Source organism: Microchirus variegatus, assembly GCF_963457635.1.
Source record: "Microchirus variegatus genome assembly, chromosome: 2".
NCBI classification, from domain to species: Eukaryota; Metazoa; Chordata; class Actinopteri; order Pleuronectiformes; family Soleidae; genus Microchirus; species Microchirus variegatus.
In genome coordinates this window covers 40,315,445-40,341,222 of record NC_139803.1, presented here as the reverse complement: position 1 = coordinate 40,341,222, position 25,778 = coordinate 40,315,445, and the positions used below count along the sequence as shown (strand labels likewise).

At 39.7% G+C, this 25,778-nt stretch overlaps 1 protein-coding gene across 1 annotated transcript in view; it reads right to left on the bottom strand.

Annotated features, from left to right (window-relative positions):
* Positions 1-25,778, bottom strand: part of lrch4 (leucine-rich repeats and calponin homology (CH) domain containing 4) — a gene marked incomplete at both ends in the record, with an annotated part of 53,525 nt that overhangs the window by 11,506 nt on the left and 16,241 nt on the right. The window contains 4 exons of the mRNA XM_083910308.1: positions 93-339; positions 2,071-2,176; positions 3,391-3,520; positions 4,716-4,860. Coding sequence (XP_083766434.1) covers positions 93-339; positions 2,071-2,176; positions 3,391-3,520; positions 4,716-4,860 — 628 coding nt within the window. The remainder of the gene's footprint in view (positions 1-92; positions 340-2,070; positions 2,177-3,390; positions 3,521-4,715; positions 4,861-25,778) is intronic.

Here is a 25,778-nt window from a genome sequence, read left to right as displayed (position 1 = left end):
ACAGAAGCATTTAAGCTGCTCTTCCTGCTGCTGTTCCTGCACCACGCAGCTCCAAGTTTCAGTAACGACAGCTTAAAAGAGGACCAACTCACCAGCTGTTGAAGCCCGTGGGTCTCAGGTGCCGCTCCAGGTCCTCCTGACTCCGCTTGCACGCCTCCATGTTGAGGTACTTGAAGATGTGGTATTTGCCCTTGGAGCAGATCTGCGCCGGCGGCATCTGCAGCGGGTTGTTGTCCAGCAGGATGCTCTGCAGGTGCCGCAGGTGGCGGTAGCACAGCGGCACGTGGGCGACGCGGTTGCAGGACACATCGAGCCGCACGAGGGGGAGCTCGGATATCTCTGCGCGGGGACACAAGGAGACGTTGTTTCCAAGGTTTCCATGGTAATTTAATCACAATTTTACTTTAGCCTCTACTTGGTCTTCATGTATGTAACTAGTGCTAAAGCACATTAACGCAATGGGGCGTTTCCATGACGGCTGACTGGAAAAGGATGTGCGTGACATCACGTTTATGTACCGCAGCACCGGAGTCCAGGTACGGTTTATCAGTTAGCTCCTTTAGCGCCGTTAGCATGTGCCTACAGCCGCGCATCACGTCCCGTCTTTTTTCGGTCAGTCGCCATGGAAACGCGACATGTGTTAACGCTGACGCCGCCAACGCCATTACCCGCCATTAATGTAACATTATTTGGCTCAGTCAAGCAAAAAAATTAGACCTGACTGAGGGAGCGTTTGTGTGTATACAACAGTAGCGCAGGGGCAGGTGGGGACAAGAAGTGTTTCTGCAAAAGCTAAAATTGAACCGTTATTTTTATTTATCGCTCTAAAACTAGTACTGGGCACGTTAACACGTTAACGCTGGTTAACGCCTTCAACGTTAGCGCATGACACGCTTCCATGACGACTGATCGGAAAAAGACGCGCGTGACGTCATGTTTACGTGACTCCCGATTGTTAAAAAAAGTCTCTAAAGTAACGCTAAACTTTGAAAACAGAGGCACACATACGCAGTACACAGGTACGCTGGTTTTTTAGTTTAATAAACAGACCGCTCCAGTTCAACTGTAGGCACGCTAACGGCGCTAAAGGAGCTAACAGAGCTAACTGGTAAACGGTGCCTGTACTCCGGTGCTGCGGCGCGTAAACATGGCGTCACACGGGTGTTTTTCCGGTCAGTCATCATGGAATTGTGTCATGCGTGAACACCGTTAAAACTAGTACGTACAGTATATGTTGTAAATCTTCAAGTTCTTATTCTTGCATTACAGTACCGTGGTATCTCGTGTGAGGAATCTAAAAATGTATAAAGTGAATTCTGAAACTGAATCTTGGCTTGAAAATAAGCGGTATACACAGTGAAAATCAAATTACAATAGATAGATTTTCTTGTTTTTCCTTCCTTCAGCCTTAGCTTAATAGCAGAAAATCAATATACTAGCTATAAATGGTCTGTAATGTTCCCTCAATTTGAAGCAGAAAACACAGAGAAAGAAGAACAACATCATTTCTAGTAAGAAGAGGCCACTGCAGTTCCCTGGTAAACTGGGGAAACTCAGCTTTGGGAATTAGGGTAATTGGACACTCCAAATTGATTGTCGGTGCGAGTGTGAGAGTGATTGGTTGTGGCCTTGTGATGGAATGGTGACCTGCACCCATGATTGAACGAATGGTACTTTAAATGTGAATATGTCCTGGTTTCTTCGCTCCTCTACGACAGTAAAGTGAAAAAAAAGAAGGCATTTCAGGACATGTGACATTATATAAATGTCACACTCACGAGAGCATTGCTCAGTTAGAGTGTATTAAAAACCTGTGAACGTGGCTCCATCGTTTGCTCTGCCACCCACTCGTTATTTCCATTTCCATTTCCTCCTAATGCTTTGGAGAATGAGCCTCTAATGGGGTGACATCCATTAAGTTAAGTCAGGAGCAGCTCAATGCTTGTACATGTAAGCGATCGATAGCTGAGAAAAATTATGCAATCGCCATCTAAGCTGAGGGGGCTACTGTAGTAACAGGAGGAGACGGACCGGGCAAGAGGTCACCGGGTTGATCGCACGCGAGCGTACCTTCGGGCAGAGCGGTGAGCTGGTTCCTCCTCAGGTTCAAGTCCCTGAGACACTCGAGCTGACCGAGCTCTGCAGGCAAACACTGCAGCTCGTTACAGCTCACGTCCTGACACACACAGAGAGAGAGAGAGAGAGAGTGAAAACACAGTGAAGCAGCAGCACTAATCTGAGAGCACTGACCTACTTTATTACATCCAGCAAAAATCATCAAAATCACAATATCTATATAACAGTGCGAGATCCAGCACCACAGTTATATGACAAAGTGACGTAAAAATGTTTTAATGTTGTCGACTCTTTCAAATGGTGAGTCATTCCATATAGCAACAGCGATATCTGTCAAAAAATAGTCGCAATATGATTTACGGAACGTTAAAATTAGAACTAGGGCTGCAACCAACTCATTATTTTCATTATTTCAAAGTACTTAACATGTCAGGAAAAGTCTCAAACAAATGTTACTTCAAGCCCAAGCACCATTAGCTGCGTTAGCTGTTAGCTCTGTTAGCTCTGTTAGCACCATTAGCTGCGTTAGCTCAGTTTGCTCTGTCAGCTCCGTTATCTGCGTTAGCGCCATTAGCTGCATTAGTGTTAGCTCAGTTAGCGCCGTTAGCGCCGGTTATCTCGCCTACAGTCGAACTGGAGGGGTCTAAATAACCAGCGTACCTGTGTACTGCGTATGTGTGCCTCTGTTTTTAAAGTTTAGCGTTACTTTAGAGACATCACGTCACGCTTGCGTTAGCGTTAGCGGCAGTTAACGTGCCCAGCACTATTAAAATATGTTTTAGAACTGTTCAAATTTCTAATTGAACACGCAAAATCTGCTGTTCATGCACAACTACAGTGGTCTTCCCTCTCAATAAAACTTCGTAAAACTTGTTAATACACTATTTAAACATGCAGTAAATTGTAAATAACTGCCTGATATTGAAAGTTATTCTAGGAAATTGGGCAAAAGCTTACTCACAGGACATTTCCTGGCCCTTTTATGGTTAAAATAAGCTAAATCTGAATAATAATAATCGCTTAATTAGTAATAGTCGCAGCCCTACGTAGCACAAAGAATAGCTAAAATGCAGCCTTTGCATTTTGCGAATTGCAGAGTTTCAAATTGAGATTTCAGTTTGAAAAAGATAAAAGACTTTCTGACTTTACTGGGAAAACAATAAAACTTGACTGGTGGAATGTGACTTTTCTTTCCCCTCCATCACCATAGTAATGTACTGTTGCTGAGAGACAGCGAGGTAGAGCACAGGGATGTACTGTTGCGAGTGTGTGAGTGTGCGTGTGTGTGAGAGTGTGTCTGAGTGTGTGTCGTACCAGCTGTCGGAGGTGTGTGAGGGAGTATATGGAGGCGGGCAGCGAAGACAGCTTGTTGTTGCTGACGATGAGAACTCGCAGGAGAGGAAGCTGAAACACCGACGGGGGTAAACTTGACAGGAGATTACGACTGCGGAGGGAAGCACACACACACACACACACACACACACAGTGACATCATCAAAGGTGTGTTCACCGACACACTCCTATTTAAATAGCATAAATAATCCCCATAAATTACAGTTTCATTTCTGCTCTACATGTGAAGTAAATTGGCCCGACAGTCTGCACTTGGCACATGCACGACAAGCCACCTGTAGGTTTTTTTTTTTTTTCTTCCTTTCTTTCCCGTGGTATCCTAGCAACAGTGAAATTATACCGTCGAGCACAGCACCGCTGAGTGTCAGTGTTGATGTAGAGGATTTTTTTTATGAAGTTCAAATTTAGTTTCCAAACAAGAGCCCGAGTTCCAAAAAAGGAGCAAAAGTCTGAGACGAGTTGCCGAGTGCTGACGTCTGCCTTTGTGGCGACTTTACCATTCAGGATTTATTCAGGTTCATTTCACACACACTCTTTCACCTGCCGTGCACCTATAACCTAAGATTCCAGCACTTAAGAATTCCTTTACTTAACTTAGACGATTCCATGTTGATTTAAAAGGGATTAATTGTCCACGACACACTGTAACCTTGACATTTTACGACCGAAATCTAGACAGTTCATGCTCGAGTGCAAACGAATGCTTGAGCCAAATTTGAAAGGATTTCCTCAAAACACTCTTGAGATATCGCTGAATATATCCTGAAAATCCCCTCACAGACACATTAGATTAAAAATCCCCACACATTTGACGCAAATGAATCGTGAAGAATAACGCAGGTAAAGTGTGAAAGCTGCTACATCTTTTACATGATTTTTGTTCTGTTTGACGTTATTTTTCTGCTTATGTGAACAGAAATTATGTCTGAGGGAACGTTTGTGTATAAACAGCAGCAAACAACAACACATTTTTAACCCCACAAACTGCTGAACAATCAGGTTTTTTGAGCAGCAGAATAAGAATTCACCTCTAAAACTTTTTTTGTGGACAGTTCTTTGTGTTTCCAGTCATGCTCCGACACGTTTGCGGTCTATTTTTGTAGCACATAGTTGCTGTGCTAATGACTTATTGTTGCCAGGCAACAAAAGAGCTAAATACCACTATATGTAGTGAGACCATTAAACGATGCAACTACTTTACCTGAGCTTTTATATCAAACTAGACTGAAAACAAACGTTGATTTACTGTACCACCACGAGCAGATTAGCTTAGCACAGGGACTTACCTGAGGTTGAGGTAGGTCAGGGCCTGGAGGTTTCCCAGGTTGGGCGACAGCGAACGCATCCCATTGTGGTAAAGGCTCAGCGTCTCCAGAGAGATGAACTGACAGAGATCCTCTGGGAGCTCACAGAGACGGTTCTTAGACAGATCTGAAAGAAACGTAAACAAACACGCACAATGAGCAAAAACTAGATTTACTCAGTGTTTGAATATGTGATTTTAAAAAGACACACAAAGAGTTTCAATCTTATTTAATGTCATTAAAATAGAATATTCAACAGGGACGGCTTGATACTAGGGGTGGGAATCACTACAGACACCACAATATATTATCACGATATTTAAGTCACGACATGATTTTATCACAATATTTAAATCGCAATACGATATTATTACGATATTTAAGTCACGACATTATCACGATATTTAAGTCACGACATTGTCACGATATTTAAGTCGCGACATTATCACGATATTTAATTCACGACATTATCACGATATTTAAGTCGCAACATTATCACACTATGTTAGTCGAGATACAACATGATCACGAAATATAAGTCACGACATCATCACGATATTTAATTCACGACATCATCACGATATTTAATTCACGACATCATCACAATATTTAAGTCACGGTATATTATCACATTTTTGCAAAATACTGAGTATTTGCGAAATCATATATTGCGATACATTGCTATTGGCACCATCTAGTGGACTGAAACGTCAATTGAATTTTTTTATGCTAATCAACAAAACATTTAATGTTTATTTGTAACATCAGTTAAACAAATTATATGCTTAAAAAAATCAATATTGGGCACCTCGAAAATTATATTATATTGCCCCGCAAAATATTGCAATATTCCACTGTATTGATCCCCCCCCACCCCTACTTGATACAACTTTTCTGTATCAGATACCGATATCACAATCTTGAGAATCTTCCGATACAGATATTAATCCAATAAAGTTGTGAAAAAGTGAAAAACATCTTCTGTACATCCTGCTGGAACAGGTGGTACAGACAAACCCCCATATATCATATTTCCTGTTACTGTCAATGAGCATATGGTGGCAACGTGAGAGCTTTGCCTAAAACGCAGATTAAATTAAGAATTTCACAAAAGAGACATCATCGTATTTGTTGTAAGAGAATCGCTGTCGTTTTGTCAACTCAAAGCTCCAGTTGAGCTGAAACAGTTGCATATTCCAGCTTTAAGATCATTTATTGCTAACTGGAATCATTGTCTCTGAGCAGCGAGCTCACACGGCTGAGACACAGTCTTGGAGAGACCAGCACTCGTACACTTTTGACCAAAGTGGGTGAGCGAGTCCCAAAATAGCCGCCCTTGGCTGCTTCTCACTTTTCTGTTTCCAGAGTTACAGTAAAGTGGGCCATTCCCATCCACGCTCAAGGACGCGGCGGGAAAACCACTTCAATCCCTAATGACAATCAAACATTCGGATTAACATTCCCGATCCAAGACTCCCAATCTCCTACACCATTGGTTCTCAAAGTGCGGCCCGGGGGCCAATGGTGGCCCTCAGAAACATTTCTGGCGGCCCGCAATGAATTACAGTTGATAGTTTTAATCCAGGAGCTACTAAGCTTGTTAAATGTTTATTGGACATTATTGGATACAGACCAATGAGTGTAAACAAAAATACTGGGTATTTACCTGGTTTCTATATATGGTGAATTTTAGTGTATTATTGGGTTATAAGCTGATAATAAGCAGGTAGCTACAGCCCCCAATTACTAGCTATTTACCCAGTAAATATATGGTAACAGAAATGTGTTCCTTGGTATTAACCTGTAATTAGAAGGTAAGAACAATGGCCAAAATACTGGGTAATTACCCAGTAAATTATAAAGCGTTATTATATTAACGCTTATATTACTTCATGCTAAACTGTAGAACTGCAATCTGGTCATTAAAATAATTACAAATGGGATTTCTTTCTGGGTTTTTTTTCCCTTTGGCGGCCCTCAGTCCAATGTTGGGTTCCAAAGACAAATTTTCACTTTGTGGACAATAAAGTATTCGTATTCGTATTCGTAAATTGGCCCTCAGGTATCAAAACTTTGAGAACCCCTGTCCTACACCTTCCACTTCAAAATACAACTTTTAACCACGAAGATACATAGAATAAAATGGGGGAAAAAAATTATATTTCCTGCTTTAACAGAGATTAACGCGAGAAAGTCATGACTAAAAGAAAGATTACTTTTCTGATTAAAGACATGCCACTACAGTTATCAATTAATATGTGGAGTATTTTCTTGATTAACCAATTGAGTAATTTGGTCAATAAAATGTCAATAAAAACACAATATATTGACATTTCCCAGAACTCAAAAACGCTGATATCCTCAAACAAATGAGCAAATTATGAAAATACTGTACATTATTGTTCTTTAAATGTAAATTTAAAACAAACTTCAAACTTTTAGAGCAGTTCCTCATATTTACCCATTTATTTAATGGGAAATGAGATGTTTTGGGGGTGTTTTTGGTGACTTATGTACTTGCCGTTGATGATTTATCAAGAAAAAAAACTAGTTAACTACGGAGGAAATATGGATTTAGCAAATTATTTTCTTCAACAAATCGATTGCTTTGCCAATGAAATATCAGAAGAATCCACATTTTTAGATTTTCTGCTCGAAATACGTCTTATTATTGGTGCCGTCAATGGGAAACTGAACTGCGGGCTCCTCCTCCTATAGCATGAGACTATAATCTGTGTCGTCCACATGCTTTTCCTCTGCTCATGCTCGGCGTTGACCTCATTCACATGACCTCTCCTCCACAGAGAAATCTGTATATTTAAACTCTGCAGCAGACCGATAGCAGAGACAATGAAGCCACAATAGGCTGCTTCTCTGTACTGGAGCGGCTGTGATTTCATATAAAAAGCACCATTAGTGAGCTGAGAGCTGAGCTTTAGCCAAGAGCAGGAGCAGGAACAGACAAAGGTCTGTCAATGGCAGACGGCCCGATGGCTGTTTATTGATTTGTGTAGGAAACAGCAGGGAGAGGAGGAAGAGGAGGAAGAGGAGGAAGAGGAGGAGGCAGTTCCTCTCTTTGTCAGAGCCTTTATGGGGGTCTTTTATTTTGGAAAAGCCTCAAGTACAAAGACATGTGGAAAATAATCTGGAATAATGGTTTGAGCGAGTGTCATAAAGTGACCATGATAATCATGTCACTCATTGTGGATTCAATAAAATGACAATATTAACTTCATCAGGGACGTAGTGAGTATTTTTGTGATAATTTATTCATTATTAAGTGTGAAGTGGCTGCTTTTTCTTTGTCTTGTATGACATGTTTAGGTTTGGGTTGGGATGGATTTGTTTTATATACATACATATACATACATATATATATATATATATACATACATATATATATATATATATATATATATATATATATATATATATACATACATACATATATATATATACATACATACATATACATACATATATATATATATACATACATACATATACATACATATATATATATATACATACATACATATACATACATATATATATATATACATACATATACATACATATATATATATATATATACATACATATATATATATATATATACATACATATATATATATATATATATATATATATATACATACATATACATACATATATATATATATATATACATACATACATATACATACATATATATATATATATATACATACATACATATACATACATATATATATATATATAAATACATATACATACATACATATATATATATATATAAATACATATACATACATATATATATATATATGTATATATATATATATATATATATATATATATATATACACACACACATATATATACGTATATACACATATATACATATACACACATATATACACATATAGATATATCACACACACGTACATATATATATATATATATATATATATATATATATATATATATATATATATATACACACATATATATTACTTTTTTAATAAAGCTTCAGCGTACAACGCATGGCAAATTAATTTTCAATTATGTGATCTAAAATTGTCCATAGATTAACTAATTAACCAACTAATTATAGTTGTATTATTTCAGAAGAAATATAGAAGTCATTAGCTGAGGAAAAAAACCTGAAACTGTCAGTTTTAGTCATAATCGACTCTAATAACTCAAAATGGTACTTTTCTACAATCCGTAGTGGTCAGGTATAGGTGAAGAAAGGTAATACATTAAAGAGGAATTATATATCGCTGTGTTGAAGAAAGCAGATGTATACACTGCACCGTTTATATAATGGTCCAAGAAAGAAACCAGAGCAAGTGTTTTATGTGTCTGCAGGAGCACTTAACATGGTTCTACTGTACTCTAACAACAGAGCTGCTGCTGCTGCTGCTGCTGCTGCTGCTGCTGCTGCTGCTGCTGCTGCTGCTGCTGCTGTACAGTAGAAGCAAAAGCCTCGTCTCTGTGTCTTCTCTGTCCCGTAGCTGGAGGGGGAGCTGTGTGAACAATAGGTGGGGGTGGAGATAGTAGTCTGTGTGTGTGTGTGTACGAGTGTGTATGTGTGTGTGTGTGTGTGTGTGTGTGTGTGTACTCTGGGGGATAGCGTGGTTGTCTAGTCTCCATATCCTCTGTTTTGCGAAAGAATATGCATACAAACGTGTAAGGAGCTCCTGTTTTGTGGATTGAAAGTTTATTTTCTAATGCATTAGTAAGACATACTGTATATATATATATATATATATATATATATTTATACACGTAATTTCCAAATCTATACATGCGAGCAAAGCCATTAACCAACTTCAGATCGACTCTTGGACTAAAATATTTACAGTACTTGACTGTAAGCACAACCATTAAAGGAGATATATGTAACATATGAACAGGAGTTCATCTGTATACAACATAGAATGTGGTTGCCAGAGCGGCACAAGTGGTGCTTTTCCACTACACAGTTCCAGCTCTAGTCGTTTTTTCTTTGCTTTTCCATCAGTGATGGTACCTAGTACTTTTTAGTACCTGTTCCAGCAAGGTTCCAAGCGAGTAAAATGTGACGTGGACAGACTGCCGGTTACTGATTGGTCAGAGTGTGGACACTGGAAGAGTCATGAGTGCGACATCCGACACAAGAATCAAACCACGGCGAACTCTAGATCAATTAAAAAGACTTTAAAACATCTTCATCTCCAACATTTAGCAAAGAAATGTCTAAAATCTGGCGTATTTAGCGACAGCACTGTCGAAAGCCGGCGATCGTGAGCCGAATCACAACCCCGTTCAGTCGTGTTTCAGTTCAGTGAACGAATCTTTTCTATTAAACTGAGTCTAATGATTCAGTACACCCCAAAAATAACTTGCTTTACAAGTCACAAGGTTGAGCGTGTCACGTATAAAACAACGCGTTTTCATGCACCCATGCTAGGATGACTCCGCCCACTTTGAGGGGGTACTATAGTGATGGAAAACGAGTAGAGTCGAGTTGTGCCGAGCTGAGTCGTGTTGGAACTGTATAGTGGAAAAGCGACATTAGTTCCAGTTGTGATCATAAGTCAGAATTTCCGAGTTCCTAGTTGGACGTTTCCACTGGAACGCCTCGTCAAGTTGGATTTCCAACATCTGAAGTAGAAGTAACCACACAAACCTTAACAGAGGTATCCCAGAGGCTTTTTCACATTAATTAAAGTCGTACTGTATGACGAGTAGCTAAAAATGTTCAGCCCGAGACACGTTCGAATACATGGTTTTTATCCGACATCGGGTCAGCCTGTTTTATTAGCTTTCGCGTGTCGGTAAAAGCCAGCAAAAATAAACGAGCAAATTTCGATTGTGAATAAAGTGGCTGCACCACTGCTATCGGTGGAGTTAGCATTCCACTTTAACATGTTCACGTTATCTCCGATGATAAAACACGACCGCATTCAATCCTTTTATTTTATATATAGAGCCTGTTTCATGTCGAAAGTGGCCCATATTTGGTCATCCAATACCCACATATCTATCCTAACAACATAAACAGCTTTCCCCCCCGTTTTGCCCACCCCCCCCCACCCCCCACGGGAGGGCATTTCTGCTAAAAACGTCCAGATTACCACAGCCAGAATGACGTGATCAACGCGAGCATCATCGCAAAAGCATGTGCTGTCGGACAGAAGCGGTCCAGTCTGCCAAGGTTCACGCAGCAGGAACCTGGCTGCAACCTTCAAACGGAACCGCTTCATGGTGCCCAGCCAACAATGTGAGCTGATGATGATGATGATGATGATGAGGAGGAGGATAATGAGGAGGAGTGATGGCAAGAAGTGAAACCTTCCTGTTTAAGAGTTGATACAGACACACAGCTGCTAAATGAGTCACTTACCAACTCTATTGTTTTTTTGTTCATTTTAGAATACGTGCAAATCAAATGATAATTGCTTTTAACACCTAAGCCTCAAAATGTCCGTCTGGACTTCTTTTTCCCGCTTATTTTAAAAGATCCGAAAATGTCCTGTGAGCTGCAACTAATGATTATTTTCATCATCGATTAATCTGTCCGTTATTTTTCGCGATTAATCAATGAATCGTTTGGTCCATAAAATGTCAGAAAATGTTCAAAAACGTTGATCAGTGATTCAGTTTTAATGATTTATTTGTTATGTGGAGCAAAGAAACTAAGAAAATATTCACATTTAAGAAGCTAAAACAATCAGAAATCTTGTTTTAATCATGAAATCGATTGATAATTGATTAATTGTTTCAGTTCTAGTTGCTTTTGCCCATTGTTCCAGAATAACGTTCAATATCTGGCAGCTATTTACAACTCACTGCTACTTAAGAAACACTGTAGTTGTACACGAACACCAGATTTTGCATGTTAAATTTGTGATATATTTAATGGGTCACATGTGTTACAGATCATCATCATTTTCTTTGTCTGTTTTCTTTGTTTTTTTATTCGTCTCAGATTAACGACCTCGCTCGTTCTGCCCGCTATTGTTCCGTTTAATTCTCGTCCTGTTGTTGTTGTTCTTCTTCTTCTTCTTCCTGTGTAATTTTGCCCGTCCGTGTCCTGTATTTACGCTTGTAATTTGTTTGTGCACACTTAAGTGGTAAATAAGAGGGCAAAAAAGTAAAAAGAACAAGCAACATACATCACGAATGCCTGTAGCACATGATTGCTAAGCTAGCCCCCGCTTTAAGGACTGACACATGACCTGTATTGATGCCATTAGTCTGTTATGATGACCACGCAGATATCATCCTGGAAAGAGTCTCCACACACAGGCCAGAACACGTATATATATCTTCATCTGTCATTGTCCCGCAACCGTCCAAACGTTTTTGAACGCGCTCGTGTCAAACTTGCCAGATTAGATCATCAGATTACAGAGTGCCGACTCCAGCGCTCGCTGCCTTACGTGCAGACGCTGCTCGACAGCTAATGGAAAACGCCTGCGATGAAATCACTGTTGCGATTCGGCCAGAAGTGCAACAGCAGACTTTTTTTAAAGAGGTTTAAAAACCAACAGCGGCAGCCGCCTGCACGACACATGTACGGTCGACTGTCTTTAATCCAACTTGCAACTGATTTTAAAGCTGCTGTGAGTCACCTTTGTCGTTCAAATGTGTCTTAAATGTGTTACTAATAAGCAACAAATTGACAAAAGGGAGAAGGGAGTTAGCCAACAGATGATATCACTGACCGCCGCTTTAATTGTGAAATCTAAAGGAAGTCAAACTAGTGGCGGGTCAAAATGTCGATTATGGTGATATATCGTCGTCCTTCCTCGTGCAATACGATAATCGATAAGCCAGGGCAAATATCGGTATTTTAAGAAACTATTTAAGGCACTCGAAAGTCACCTGAACGTTAAATGCTTCAATGCGCTTGACAGATATCGTGAAGTATTGCGATATGATTGTCTCGCAATATATTGATTATCACAGAATCGTCGTATCGCGATATTATTGGTATCATGGACCTTATCGTATCGTCTGTGATTCACGCCGCTAGTGCAAATTGCAGGATAACTCGTAACGATTTCGATACGACAATTCTGCGATAATAAAGTGCAACATAATCCTAAAAATCAATAATTTTGTCATTATCTTCTTCTTCGTCACATTAAACTCAATCCTGTGATGAGCGCCACCACATGGCTTCATGAGGTAGTGACGTTGGTGATAGATCTGTTTAGTGCACCATATTTCTTTACGGTAAAATATACGGTATAAAATATTTTGTCCCACTTTGTCGTCGATTTAAACTTATTCAATGTGAAATTTGTTCTTTCTTTGCCAGAGCTGCAACGCTCGCATGTCATCCGATCCATCCCAGTGAAATTTCAACACATCCAGCTTGATGAAGCCCATATGGACTGGATGAACGGTCCAAGAAAGAAAGAAAGAAAAAAGATCTTAAAAACATTAAGGACTGTTTCGTAAAAACTAAACACATCAAAAGTTACGAGGTTTACACGGCGCGACTGTGAGCAAACGGGAGTGTAAAACACGGAGGATTTCAAAGGATCAGCCTGTCCGAGCAGATCACTGCGTCTAATTAGAGGCCAAGCTGCGATGGAGCAGGATCTAACCGTCAGACGCTGACATCACTGCTGACCCGTTGACCTCGACAAGTTACAACACACCGCGATGAGGGGCTTTTATAACCCCCACCTTAGTCTTTCAACACAAAGAAAGCTCAATGTGTGCATCAAAGCGGGCAAAGAAAATCACAGTAAAAACAAGAATACACACAGGAACAGTGTCGTATTTCTGCTCATATGAGGCCTCGTGTGAGGGTTCCATTCACACTGACTGACATAATCTCAACAGTCTTCAATCTGGAGTTTTACAACAGCGGCTAACAAGTCTCCAAAGGTTTGTAGATCCTAAGGCCATTATGTATTGCTTTTTATTATCGATTCAACTACAGATTCTTTATTTGGTCCAGAAAAACGTCCAAAAAAGAGAAAATAGTACAATGGATTACAAGAGATTAGACAATTGATTTAGCTTCTTAATGTCAATACTTTCTGGGTTCTTTGATGCTTTTAAGAAGCAGAAATCAGAGAAGCTGTTTTAATTCATGCTTCCACATGAATCTCACTTTCTAAAGGAATTCTAGAAGATCTTAGAGCTCTTTGTGGAGCTCCGGATGTCACATGACCGGTCAAATACTCTCCCATTAACCCATCTCTGACTGTTTTATCCACCATCTTCACTTTTATGATGAAAACAGCCGGCAAAGAGACCAGTTTTCTGACATAATATTGCCCGATATGTGTGCGGTCAACTTTACACGTAACGTCCATGGGTTTCCCAGGGTGTCTGCGTCGTTACCTTGGTTGTGCGACGTCAACTTCCGGAGCACTAGTGCAGTGTCAGTGTCAATTAACACACTAATCTGTCTGCAAAACACAGTCGTGTTCTCGTTGTTGTTGAAGAAATCAGGTGTGGTTTTGGTGCATCTGCAGCGTCACATCATCATCGTAGAGTCACACACAGACACACACCAGTCAAGACACGCTGATAAACGAGTTCTCACACTGCGTTTCTCACACTAATCTGAGAACAGACATTCTCATTCACCCAGGTCATAGATGTCACAGGTGTGAATCTTCAAGAAACTCCTGATTCGATTCTGAATCCTCGCGTCCCGATTCGATTGATCGCGTTTTTCGATTCGGTACATAGAGCTGTGTTTTTGCGAGATTCGGTAGCTTTTATATGTGGAAAAAGGCAACGTAAGGACAAGCAAAATCCAAGACAAACATATATATATATGTTAAATAATATGATATTTATTTAAGCTAAACTTAGCTTAGGGTACGACACGCGATGGCTTAGTTGTCATCATAAAACCGAAGCCTTTGTTTTCTACTACGCTGTGAGGATGCAGGGCTTTTGAAACGAAACGGGCTACGCTAATCGAAAAAAGGAAGCAACGTCAAAGGTTTCTTGTTGGAAATTTGGAAAGAATTTAGAATCTCCGGAGGATAAGAATCACAATTTTCAAAACTAAATCCATTTGTTGAAACCTCTAATTCAATGAATCAGTAGTAACCACCTTTAGGGCCCATATACAGGAGAACAGGTTTAAGAGAATCTGCAAAATCTTTGTTAAGTATTGGCACAAAAATGGAATCCAAGACTTAAAAATCTCAAAAACGCCACCCTTGCTTGCATTTTCGTGCATACACTCAAATCCCAATTTTGGGAAAACAACCATGTCATAGCCCAACCTCCAACCTCTAACCTTTAACCTTTAACCTTTGACCCCTTAGCTCGACATCATTGTGTACAAGCTTAAGTGAATGCTCCACATTCTTATTCTCCATATATATGGCTTTTAAACTACAGCATTTAGATTCATTTTAGAGGGTTTCTTGAGTATGAAGTAGTTTCTTTTAATTACAGAAAGCCTTCAAGATCAAAAAAGAAAAAGGTTGTATGTATATATAAAGCTCTTCTTCCATGTGTGAAGCCCTAAATTCCTGGGATTGACCACAAACTTTCAGATGAGAGGTAAAACATCTTCAAGAAATCCAGTTGCTACTGATTTGGTGATTTTGGACGACAAGAGTCTGTTAAATCGCTCTAAACCCAAATCTGGACAGATTGATAGCGGTGACGATGATGCTATTGGATGTGCAGCGTCTCATGCAGGTGGACAAGCTCTGACACATCTGGAGCGGCATCCAAACTCGCATGTTTTCCGTTATAAAAGGCATCACTGACTGTTGCTATGTTTACTCCACCACCGTTCTTATACAGTCATGACTTTGACAAACAGCAGTGAAAGGAAAGTTGTGCTAACATAACCGAGAAAAGAAATCCCTTTAAATCCCTCTTAATTTTTTCCTCCTTTCTTATTGTTCTTAGTATTTTCCGCAACTAAGCAGCAACTAAGTGTTTATTTGGACAATGACTCATTTCTTCAAACCCGAAATCCTAATTTGGATGGGGTTATAATTTGGAAATATTCACATTTGACTCAATCGATTATCAAAATAGTTGATGATTAATTTAGTAATTGATTAAAGGTGCATTATGTAATAAATCTAAAGCAACTGGCCATAAAATCCTCCTAATATGTCACAGAGACTCAGGAATAATGTTCATATAACAAACTGAACTCACCAACAACAACAGTACAGACAAAATATTTGCATTAAAAAAAATATTTTGCAGACTGCAAATCATGTTTATGTTTTGAAATCATGTTTTGGCATGTGGCGCCACCTACCGCCGTCTACCAATCATTGCAGTCAGTAGAGTCTCTGCTGCCGAGCAACCACGGGTTGCCAGTTACGTCAGAAAACGAAACCTAAAAGACCTCGGTATTTTAAATTTGAATGTAGTAACTGTTTTTGGCCACATTCTTACATATGGCACCTTTAACCAAATAATCAGTGCAGCCCTACAAAATAAAGTGTATTTATCCATGAACATTTAAAGAAATAACCGACACAAGTGAAGCTTCAAGATGATGAGCAACAACTAGAAATCATTTTTTCCGAGGTTCCCCTGGCTGCACCTACAACCTGTTCGGTGTTGATTTACGGCCAGTGATGTTATTTTGAAGCCCAGAAATCTATTCCATGCTCCTTTAGCCAAGAGATTCAGCACTCCAGTTTAGTTTAACACTCGAGTGGAGGTAAAAAAGAGGGACCTCGGGCCTCCCTCTGTGCACCGAGTGCATCGCTCGCTGTGTTCACAAAGTGAAACTCTACACACAATCACATTCTGAAGGAAGAGGGGAGGGAGAGTCAGAGAGAGACAGAGTGAGTAATAGGGAGATAATACCGGTCAGGAGAACACGGACAATGGAGCTGAGGATCAGGAGGAGGAGGATAGAAAAACAAAGAGGCCGACCACGAGAATGCCAAGACAACAAAACCCCCCGAGAGGAGTGACTCGACAGAAAATGGGCGGCTCTCCACTCGCTTTAATTCACGGAGCTGAAAAAGGATTGCCGAGAAAAAAAGACTGACTCATAGGGGTGAAGGAGTGTCGACTGCCAACTGCAAAATCGGTCTAATATTTTCTGTAACGCGAATCGACAATTTTCAAAGTTTGACAAAGACCCTGCAGCCATAAACAACAATGAAGAAAAGCTGGATGTAAATACATCAAATGTCTATTTTCAAGCTTAGATTGGCCAACCTATTGTTTTTCTTTTTTGAGGATGACTCAATACCACGTTTTTGTGTGTCCTATACAATATAATCAACATCAAACATTCAATTTATACCTACATCAGGTTGATGCTCTTTTGTATCTGTAAAAACAACAAAAACCCGCCCAAAACGAAAGGATAATTGGCCAGTTTTCCGTCCCGATCTGGCCCTTCCAACAATCGTTGGTGTCGTGGGTGGATTAAAATGTTAAAAAATCGGTTACAAAGTTTGTTATTGTCTGTGGTTTCCCCCGTTTTTTTTGAAAAATCAAGTCAGATTTCAGACAGACGTAAGCTGTTCATAAGACATCGGTGCCAATGCAATTAGCATCTAGCTATGACTAGCTATTAAATTCTCCAGTTTCCAATTTTTTGATGGGAAAGGCGGAGCTGAGAAGGACATGAGGTATGTGGCAAACTGACAAGCATGACACCGGCTGTCAATCACACCATTGTCACGCCCCCAAAAGCTATAAATGGGACCGTGACTTGCAAAATGGACGTCACGCGGATGTTGAAGAAGATCTGAAACGTAAAGGATTTCAGGCACTTCGGCATGGGCTTCACTTTCTGAACCTGGAAACCATGTCTAATTATTTTAGGACCAGGGGTTAATGGTTGCTAATGTTGGCTGAATCTTGACAGACATTTTGTATCGGGTCCCCGTGACTTCCGCTTAACTTAACACAAACTAAATGCTAACACGCCATTAAAGAGTCAGCTTTTCCACAAGCTGAAACTCACATAACCTGGGTTTGTTTGTTGAGATTGTTTACTTTATGTTAACACATAATTAGCAAACAACAGCCTCTTTGTACAGCCATAGGAGGCCATGTTTGCGCATGAAATCATCAATAAAGTAAGCTACGACTGCTTCGCTTCGACAAGCTACACCTAATCCTTATCTTTGTTTATTTGAAGCCAAGAACAAGCACCCAAAGTCTGTCATTTGACCTGACACTGTTTGGGTTTATTTCACAACGTTGCCAACGACGACAGCGCGTCTGCTGCGAGACAGGATGTGGCGGGGCTGATTCTCGGTACTGTCTCGGTTACAGCAGCACTGCACTCAGACGTCGCTGAACACCGCAGCGGCGTCGAACTCCGAGAATCGGTTGCAATAACGGCGCCCGAGTAGATGAGCGAGTGAGTGATGGAGGTAAATATGCGGGTGGTGACGAAATACGGTCGGTGAATTCAAAATATGTGGAAGTTCTCTCAGTTCCAGGTTGGTTCTTCTTATTTAAAGTTCCAGGTCGTGACCTGTAGCGCCCCCTGTGGACCTCTGAGGATTCATCACAACACTGTGGTTCTGATTTGACCTAGTTTTTTCTCCCCAGTCACACACAAGGCTACTTCATTCAGTTCAGACTGCATCCAGGAATATTGGAGCTGCATGGTAAAGGAAACAGCAGCAGAAATCAAGGATTTTGTGTCAACATCCAGCAGTTCAGAAACATGTCTTTAAGAGTTACTATAAAATAAATTGTATGTTCTAATATTCTTCATTTTATTGCAAGGAATTGGACTTGACGATAGTTTCAAACATGTATGAGACAGTCAGAAAATGGAAGACATAAATTGCGATTTGCCCACAGCATCATTTGAAATTGCGATTCTGATTTGAAATTGCCTGAAATACTGCCACAAAAACAAAAACAATCTCTCAAAACTGACGAGGTTAGCATGCCTTTTTTATATATATTTTACAAAATAAACAAATACTTTAGCATTAATGCAGCGACAATTCTACAAGGATTTTTAAAATTAACAATTCAAAACCTTGAGTTCTCTGCGATAACACCCTTAAATGATGCAAAATGGATGAGTGAAAACACTGTGAATGAACTCGAGAAATAGACTCCGTAGACTATTAGGAAAGCGAGTAAGAAAACCTTGACATAAACAATCTTGATTCCAACACCGAAAGCATTACCGCTCAATGTCAGACTTTTGGTTACACTTTAAAGCGTAAAAGTAAACAAAGAAATATCCACACTTATGTTCAAATGAAAGATAGTACTAGCTCTTTTCACTCCGTCTTCCTACTCTATCCTTCACCTTTTTTTAGTATGCAAAGCTCAGTGTGTTCATGCAAAAAAAAAGGTGCAAATTCGACCGCGAGCACAGCTCAGTAATCCTGACGACAGCGAACTTATACAAACAACTTGTTAGGACTTGAAAAACACAAAAATTAACTATGCACAGTAGTAGTAGCACAACAAACAGAGTCTTGTCAATGTTAATATAACAGAGAAGAGAAATGTCAGCATTGATTCACGTCTGTGAGAAACAGAGAAGTAACGAATCTCTTTTTGTTTTAGTTATTTTTAACCTTTTGCTTTTCAAGAGGTAGTTGCAAGTAAGGCCTTACAGTTTATTTTATTACTATTTCCAAATCTTATCTTACATTTATCATCATCGCTCATATTTATCAGTCATTTATCTGCTGTAACTTGTATTGTGTTCTAACCTAAAGCACTTTTTTGTGTTTTGCAAGAGCACTTTTGACTTCAATAACTTCTGAGTGACTGTTGTTTTGGGGAAAGGGGATCTTTCATCATGTTTCCTGTTTCTCCATCACTCTGTCACTGTCTCAATTAGGGCAATAACGCCAAAAAGTTTACAGTAAATGCTTCTGGGACAACGGAAAAACCACTGCAACACTCATTAAAGCAACACTGGCCACTATAGCCACATGCTAGGTCCGTCAACATGCTTCTTAAGTCGTTTTTAAAGGAAAACGGCTGCTTTAAAGCAGACAAAGGGCCAATTCCAATTCCAATCTTAACCCTCAAGCTCAACCCTTAACAATCCGTTTGTCAGTCAAGTTATTAGGTTGTCAGTTAGTTATAAGATGATACTCATACAAATACCACAACCACGGACATATTCAGCTGACAGTTACCACACACCACGGCTTATTGAAAAGTAAATGATAGCAAACGATCGCTATTGACAAAAGATCGTAAAATAAAAATAAATGTTACGCAACAATGACGTCAGTAATCCATAATATGGGCCTAAACTAAGATAATACAATGGTTTTCATAATTTTTATATCTCTATTAAAGAAAATACTTAATTTGTAGCGTACTCGTTTCGCTGCTTTCGGCGTCATCTTTGTTATGTGAAAACACGCATTGCATTCTGGGTAGCCCTTGCTCCCAAGGGTGGTCTCGGAAAATCTCAATATTGAGGGCGATACAGCCCTTAAACTTGCCCCTCAACTTAATTTTTCTGAGAATCGGGACAGCACTTGCACTAGAGTGCAATCTCACATCTCACATTTATGAGATTGAGGGTTAAGATTGAGGGTTAAGATAGGAATTGGAATTCACCCAAAGTCCTTCTTCTACAAATGAAGAAGCGAAACATGAGCTTGCATTGGACGTCCGGCTCTCACAAAAGAAATTAATTCACAAATAAAAACAGCTTCTTCAAATAAGTTCTGACACAATAATAATGCAAGAGGAAGAACACTCTCCGCAGTGACTCGGTCAGCTGACGAATGGTTTCCAGGACAGGAAGGCTGTCAACTGTCCTCAACCAGACAGACATAACTTTATATCATCATTACTGCAGTTATAAAGGTGTAAAAGTGTGTGGAAAACGGATATATTCTGTTAAACGTTTTAACCTGAGACTCTGTACAACAACACTGGGAGCCATATGATGATGCTTCTTCTTGAATCAATTAGTCGTCAAGATGTCGCTCCAGAGAAATAGAAATGTCAGCACACATGGACACCAACACACACATTTACACACAAGCACAAACACACACACACACACACACACACACACACACATCCTGTAGCGATTAAGAGTTTGATTAAACCAAGTGTAGGTTATAGGGGTGGGCTAGAGTTATTGGAGTCGACTGTTCCAATAAAAACCACATGTGTGACGTGACATCACGACATCAACACACATTTACTCCATGACCATGAATACTTTCAATAAAAAATAATACAATTTACTATGCGGGGGGCATGAGTTTGTTTACCAATTTCTTTAGCGTTTAAGGCTGCAACTAGCAATTATTTTCATTGCGGATTGATCTGTTGTTGATTGTTGAGATTAGTCATCGGAAAATGTTGATCAGTGTTTCCCAAACGAAGATTAATCAGATTTACTTGTGTGTCTGTTACGTTGAGTAAAGAGACCAGATAATATTGACATTTAAAAAGCCAAAAACAATCGGTTTACTTATTAGCAAAAGCATTTACAACGATTAATAGATTTAGTAAACGATTATCCGACAGTAATTTTGTTTGTTTGTTTTCAACGTTTTTTCTTGAGATGCATAAAGCGTAAAGGGGATAAAAATACAACTAAGAGTCGATATCGGTATCAATATTGGCCAAAATCACTGGATCAGATACTGGAAAGGGAGGAACAAAGATCTCATAACAACATTCTAAAAAATCTCATGCGTCACCAGAAGCAAACAGTCAAAATATAAGAAATGGCGAGCACATTCATGTTTTGGTAACAGTTTAAAGACGTTTAAAGGATATTAAATGACTCTATTGGACTGACATTGGTAGGAGTAGATCTTCAAGGTTGTGACATCAGTATAGGACATTAAAAAAAGTGGTATTGCGCCATCTTCATCGTCTCTGATGGTTTTTCAGTTTGCGGTTAATATCCTGTATATGGCATTCTTGAACTTTTAGCCTTCCATCGTCTCCTCAATAAAAAAAAAGCTGATTAGATGACTAAAACATTAGTCACTGAATTCACCTTCTAATACCTCAGTAGGAACTGATTACCATCCATACCCAGACCTACTTCCACCCCTTCAATGAGGCCCCATGGCTTCTCTGCCCTGCACCTACTTCCTCAGCCAATCAGCCATCTGGACACCAAACACTGTGGAAGTTAATGTCTCTGCCGGGTTACATAAGGCACGGCCCCTGCTTCCATTATTCACCAGGCCGTCCACTGCACACCATTAGATTATTTGCACACACTCTTATAGTGTTACACTGTGTGTGTGTGTGTGTGTGTGTGTGGGGCCACAAACATGGAGGCAGGACAAAACCGTACTGAGGCCGATTAACTAATGGCTGCTGAGCCTGAAGGAGACAGCAGCTCCAAACACGACAAATAAAGAATGTGAGTGAAGTGGACGCCCTCGCATCCGTCTTGTCGGTCCAGATTATCAACTGTCGTAGTTCCAAAGCAAGTTTGTGCCAGTTAGCTTAGTAGAAATTGGGTAAAAAAATGTGTTGGGCCCGTAAACGCCATTAATGCATGTTAACGCATGACGCATTTCCATGACGACTGACTGGAAAAAGACGAGCATGACGTCATGCTTACATGCCATGGCAGCGGAGTCCAGGCAACGTTTACCAGTTAGCTATGTTAGCTTTTAGCGCTATAAATAACCATCGCACCTGTGTACTGCATATGTGTGCTTGTTTTTAAAGTTTAGCGTTACTTTAGAGACTAATTTTAACAATCGGGAGTCTCGTAAACATGAAGTCACACTTGTCTTTTTCCGGTCAGTCGTCATGGAAACGCATCATGCGATACAGTGCGTTGATGTTGACGCCGTTAAGGCGTGTCCAGCACTAGTCAAAATCAAACACAGGAATAAAATTTCAGATTAAATAGGGTGAAGGCGACATATTTTTGGAGTTACTAATCAGTAATTGTTGTGAATTGGGTAATCTGGATTACTGCACCTCCTTTGTGCTCTGTTTACGGCCTTGGGAAGATCTGGACAACGATGGCAGAGTTTGACCAATTACAAGAAAGTTCACAAAGAAAGGGCACCTCCTATTGGCTGTTCTGTTAAGCAGCTGCATGAACACATCCCTTCAGTGGAAAAGTCACTTTTCCAGCATAGGTAATGACCTAAATAGGTAAAAGAGTCAAGAAGACAGACGCAATAACACTCATGTCAATATGTTGTTCAAGTGGGAGGGGCTTAGGACACAGAGCCTCCATCCCAGAACAAGTGGACAATAGGAAAATTATAAAAACAACACCAGAAATCCATCAAGGCTTCCAGAACACTTTTACTTTCATTATAAAACATTGTTCCAGCGTGATAAATATGCACCAAGTGCCCATTTCAAGCTCATTTGTGCTTTATTTTTGGAATAAGTGGCAGCCCCCCCTCTGCTGCCCCCTGAGCTAGGACAGAGTCCCGTTCTCCACAACACTGATGTGGATAAACAGTTGGAGAGAGAGCGGAACTAAATAAAATTCGATGGTGGTCCGTGACCTCATGATTACAGAGAATGTGGACCCCAAGGCCAGACCGGCTGGTTTCTTAATGCCAGATTAGAAAGACAAAAAAACAAGACGAAACAAATCAACAAGCCAGATTTTTTCTTCCTGCCCATTTAAATTCACTTTTGCAAGTCAAATAACATGCATTTTATTCACATTTTAAGAAAACAAAGCTTCAGCTGTCACAAATAAACAACGTCCATCCTTGTAACCATGCTGCGGACCATCCAGCTGCCTGAAAGACCACAGACTGGACAGAAGTGCTTAAAGGATGTACTCCACTCTATTGAAAGCTTTGTCGGCAAGTGTAGGAAATAATGAGGCCATTTCTCACTTGATTTACAATGTCAGAACTTTTGTGTCTGGGGGACTTTATAGTCTCAATTAATAGTCTCGGGTCTTCTTTAAGGCAGAAGGTCGTCCATTTTTGTAAATTATGCACCAATTTGTTGTCAAACAGACCGTAAAGTACAGCCGACAATGAGGCGTGTGCTAGTGGGGAACTTTGTTTAAGATAGTACGAGTCAAAATCAAGTTTGTTATATAGTTTTTGACAAACTATAGCTTCAAAGATATTCGGATATTAGCTCCGGCAGACGGTTTAGCCTTCAAATGTCCACCGTTTTCAAAGCAATTAATCGCAATATTATCAAAATCGCAATACGGCCTACAGCAATTTTCAAATTGCAAGAGGCCAAAATGTGTGTCAAAATATCATTTTAGATTAATGATTGTCTTGATCTACACATATCTTAGTCTACAGGCTGAAGAGAACAGAAATGAGAAATAATTATCGTTAGCCTAATAGCATCATTGCCAAAGTCTTAAGTCAAACTTAACCAATGTGCTCGCTAAAAATTTGTTTTTTTCTTGTTTTCCCGAAAACGTTCATATATGATTTAGGCAACTATGCTATTAGGCTAACGTTATGTAAAAATTACCAATAGCAAATCATGTCGCAATTGCGATTAGATATTTATTCAAAATCGCTAAGCCCTACTTCAGATGGTGTGATTCACTTCTAGGCTGTTTATACTGAACTCAAATGGGTTTTTTCCAGGTTTGGCTTCAAACTCCGCCCACAAGTTTGAAGACGTATCCGAATTTCGGATTTAAAAAGGCGACGGCAGCCCTGGAGCCGAAACAGTAAACTACAAAAAAACTGGAGTTCACCAACAATGAGTATCGTAACAGCGGTGGTTGCCAGTGGCAAACAACTAGAGTCAGTATCCGAGGAACAATGACTATAGCAACGAACATGAGGTATTAACATGCACACACACACACACTCGCAGGCCATGTGTGTTATATTGTGTGTGTATGTGTGTGTGTGTTGGCAGACTGGTAGTGTTGCCCCACAGCCTCCGTGTCTCTCTGGTTACGTCCCCTTGGGGCCGTGGAGGGATTCCCCCCCCTCCCCACCACCAGCAGCTGCTGTGCACACAAGCAGGTTTTCAGACGGCGACACACACACACACACACACACACACACACACACACACACACACACTCTTGTACTTGCTGCATACTGAGGACTGAGTTGCTGATAAAGTGAGGACCAGCATTTCCACTTTATAAATCAACACAATTACAAATATCTACTTCATGAATGACATCTACAAAGAAAAAGGGCTGGAAAACCTTTTAGATTTTTTTTGGTCCAAAATTTGACAAAAACATCATACTATACTGCTGTCCAAAATTTGAAAAAAAAATATTCACCCAAAATGTTTGGTCCAAAATTCGACAAAAACGTCGTACTACACTATGTCATCCAAAAGTTCAAAACATTTTTGACCAAAAAATTTTGGCCCAAAATTTGACGAAAACGTCATACTATACTGTCGTCCAAAATTTGAAAAAAAAAAATTCACCCAAAATTTTTGGTCCAAAATTTGACAAAAAGTCATACTATACTGCTGTCCAAAATTTGAAAAAAAATATTCACCCAAAATGTTTGGTCCAAAATTCTACAAAAACGTCGTACTACACTATGTCATCCAAAAGTTCAAAACATTTTTGACCAAAAAATTTTGGCCCAAAATTTGACGAAAACGTCATACTATACTGTCGTCCAAAATTTGAAAAAAAAAATTCACCCAAAATTTTTGGTCCAAAATTTGACAAAAAAGTCATACTATACAATGTCATCCAAAAGTTGAAAAAAAAATTACCAAAAATTTTTGGTCCAAAATTTGACAAAAACATCATACTATACTATGTCGTCCAAAATTAGATTTTTTTTTTTTTTACCAATCGAGTATAGCATTTTATAGCAACCTAAGGAAGTGATTTCAATGAAAACATAGTGAGGACCAGCCAAAATGTCCTTACTTCGCAAAAATGACTTCACTTTGTTGGTTAAAAACCCTCACTGGTCCTCAGTATGCCGCAAGCACAAGAACACACACACACACACAGACATTAAACCTAAACACCCAGTCAATAAAAATGTGACTAAACACTCCCCGTGTATACACTGCCGATTCGTTTACACCCGACTGGACTTAATGAGCGAGGTCTGCTACATGCTAACGTAACAATAACGCAGGGAGGTCGCCTGTGCCACGAGAGAACGCCGTCTTTCATGAGCCGACGTT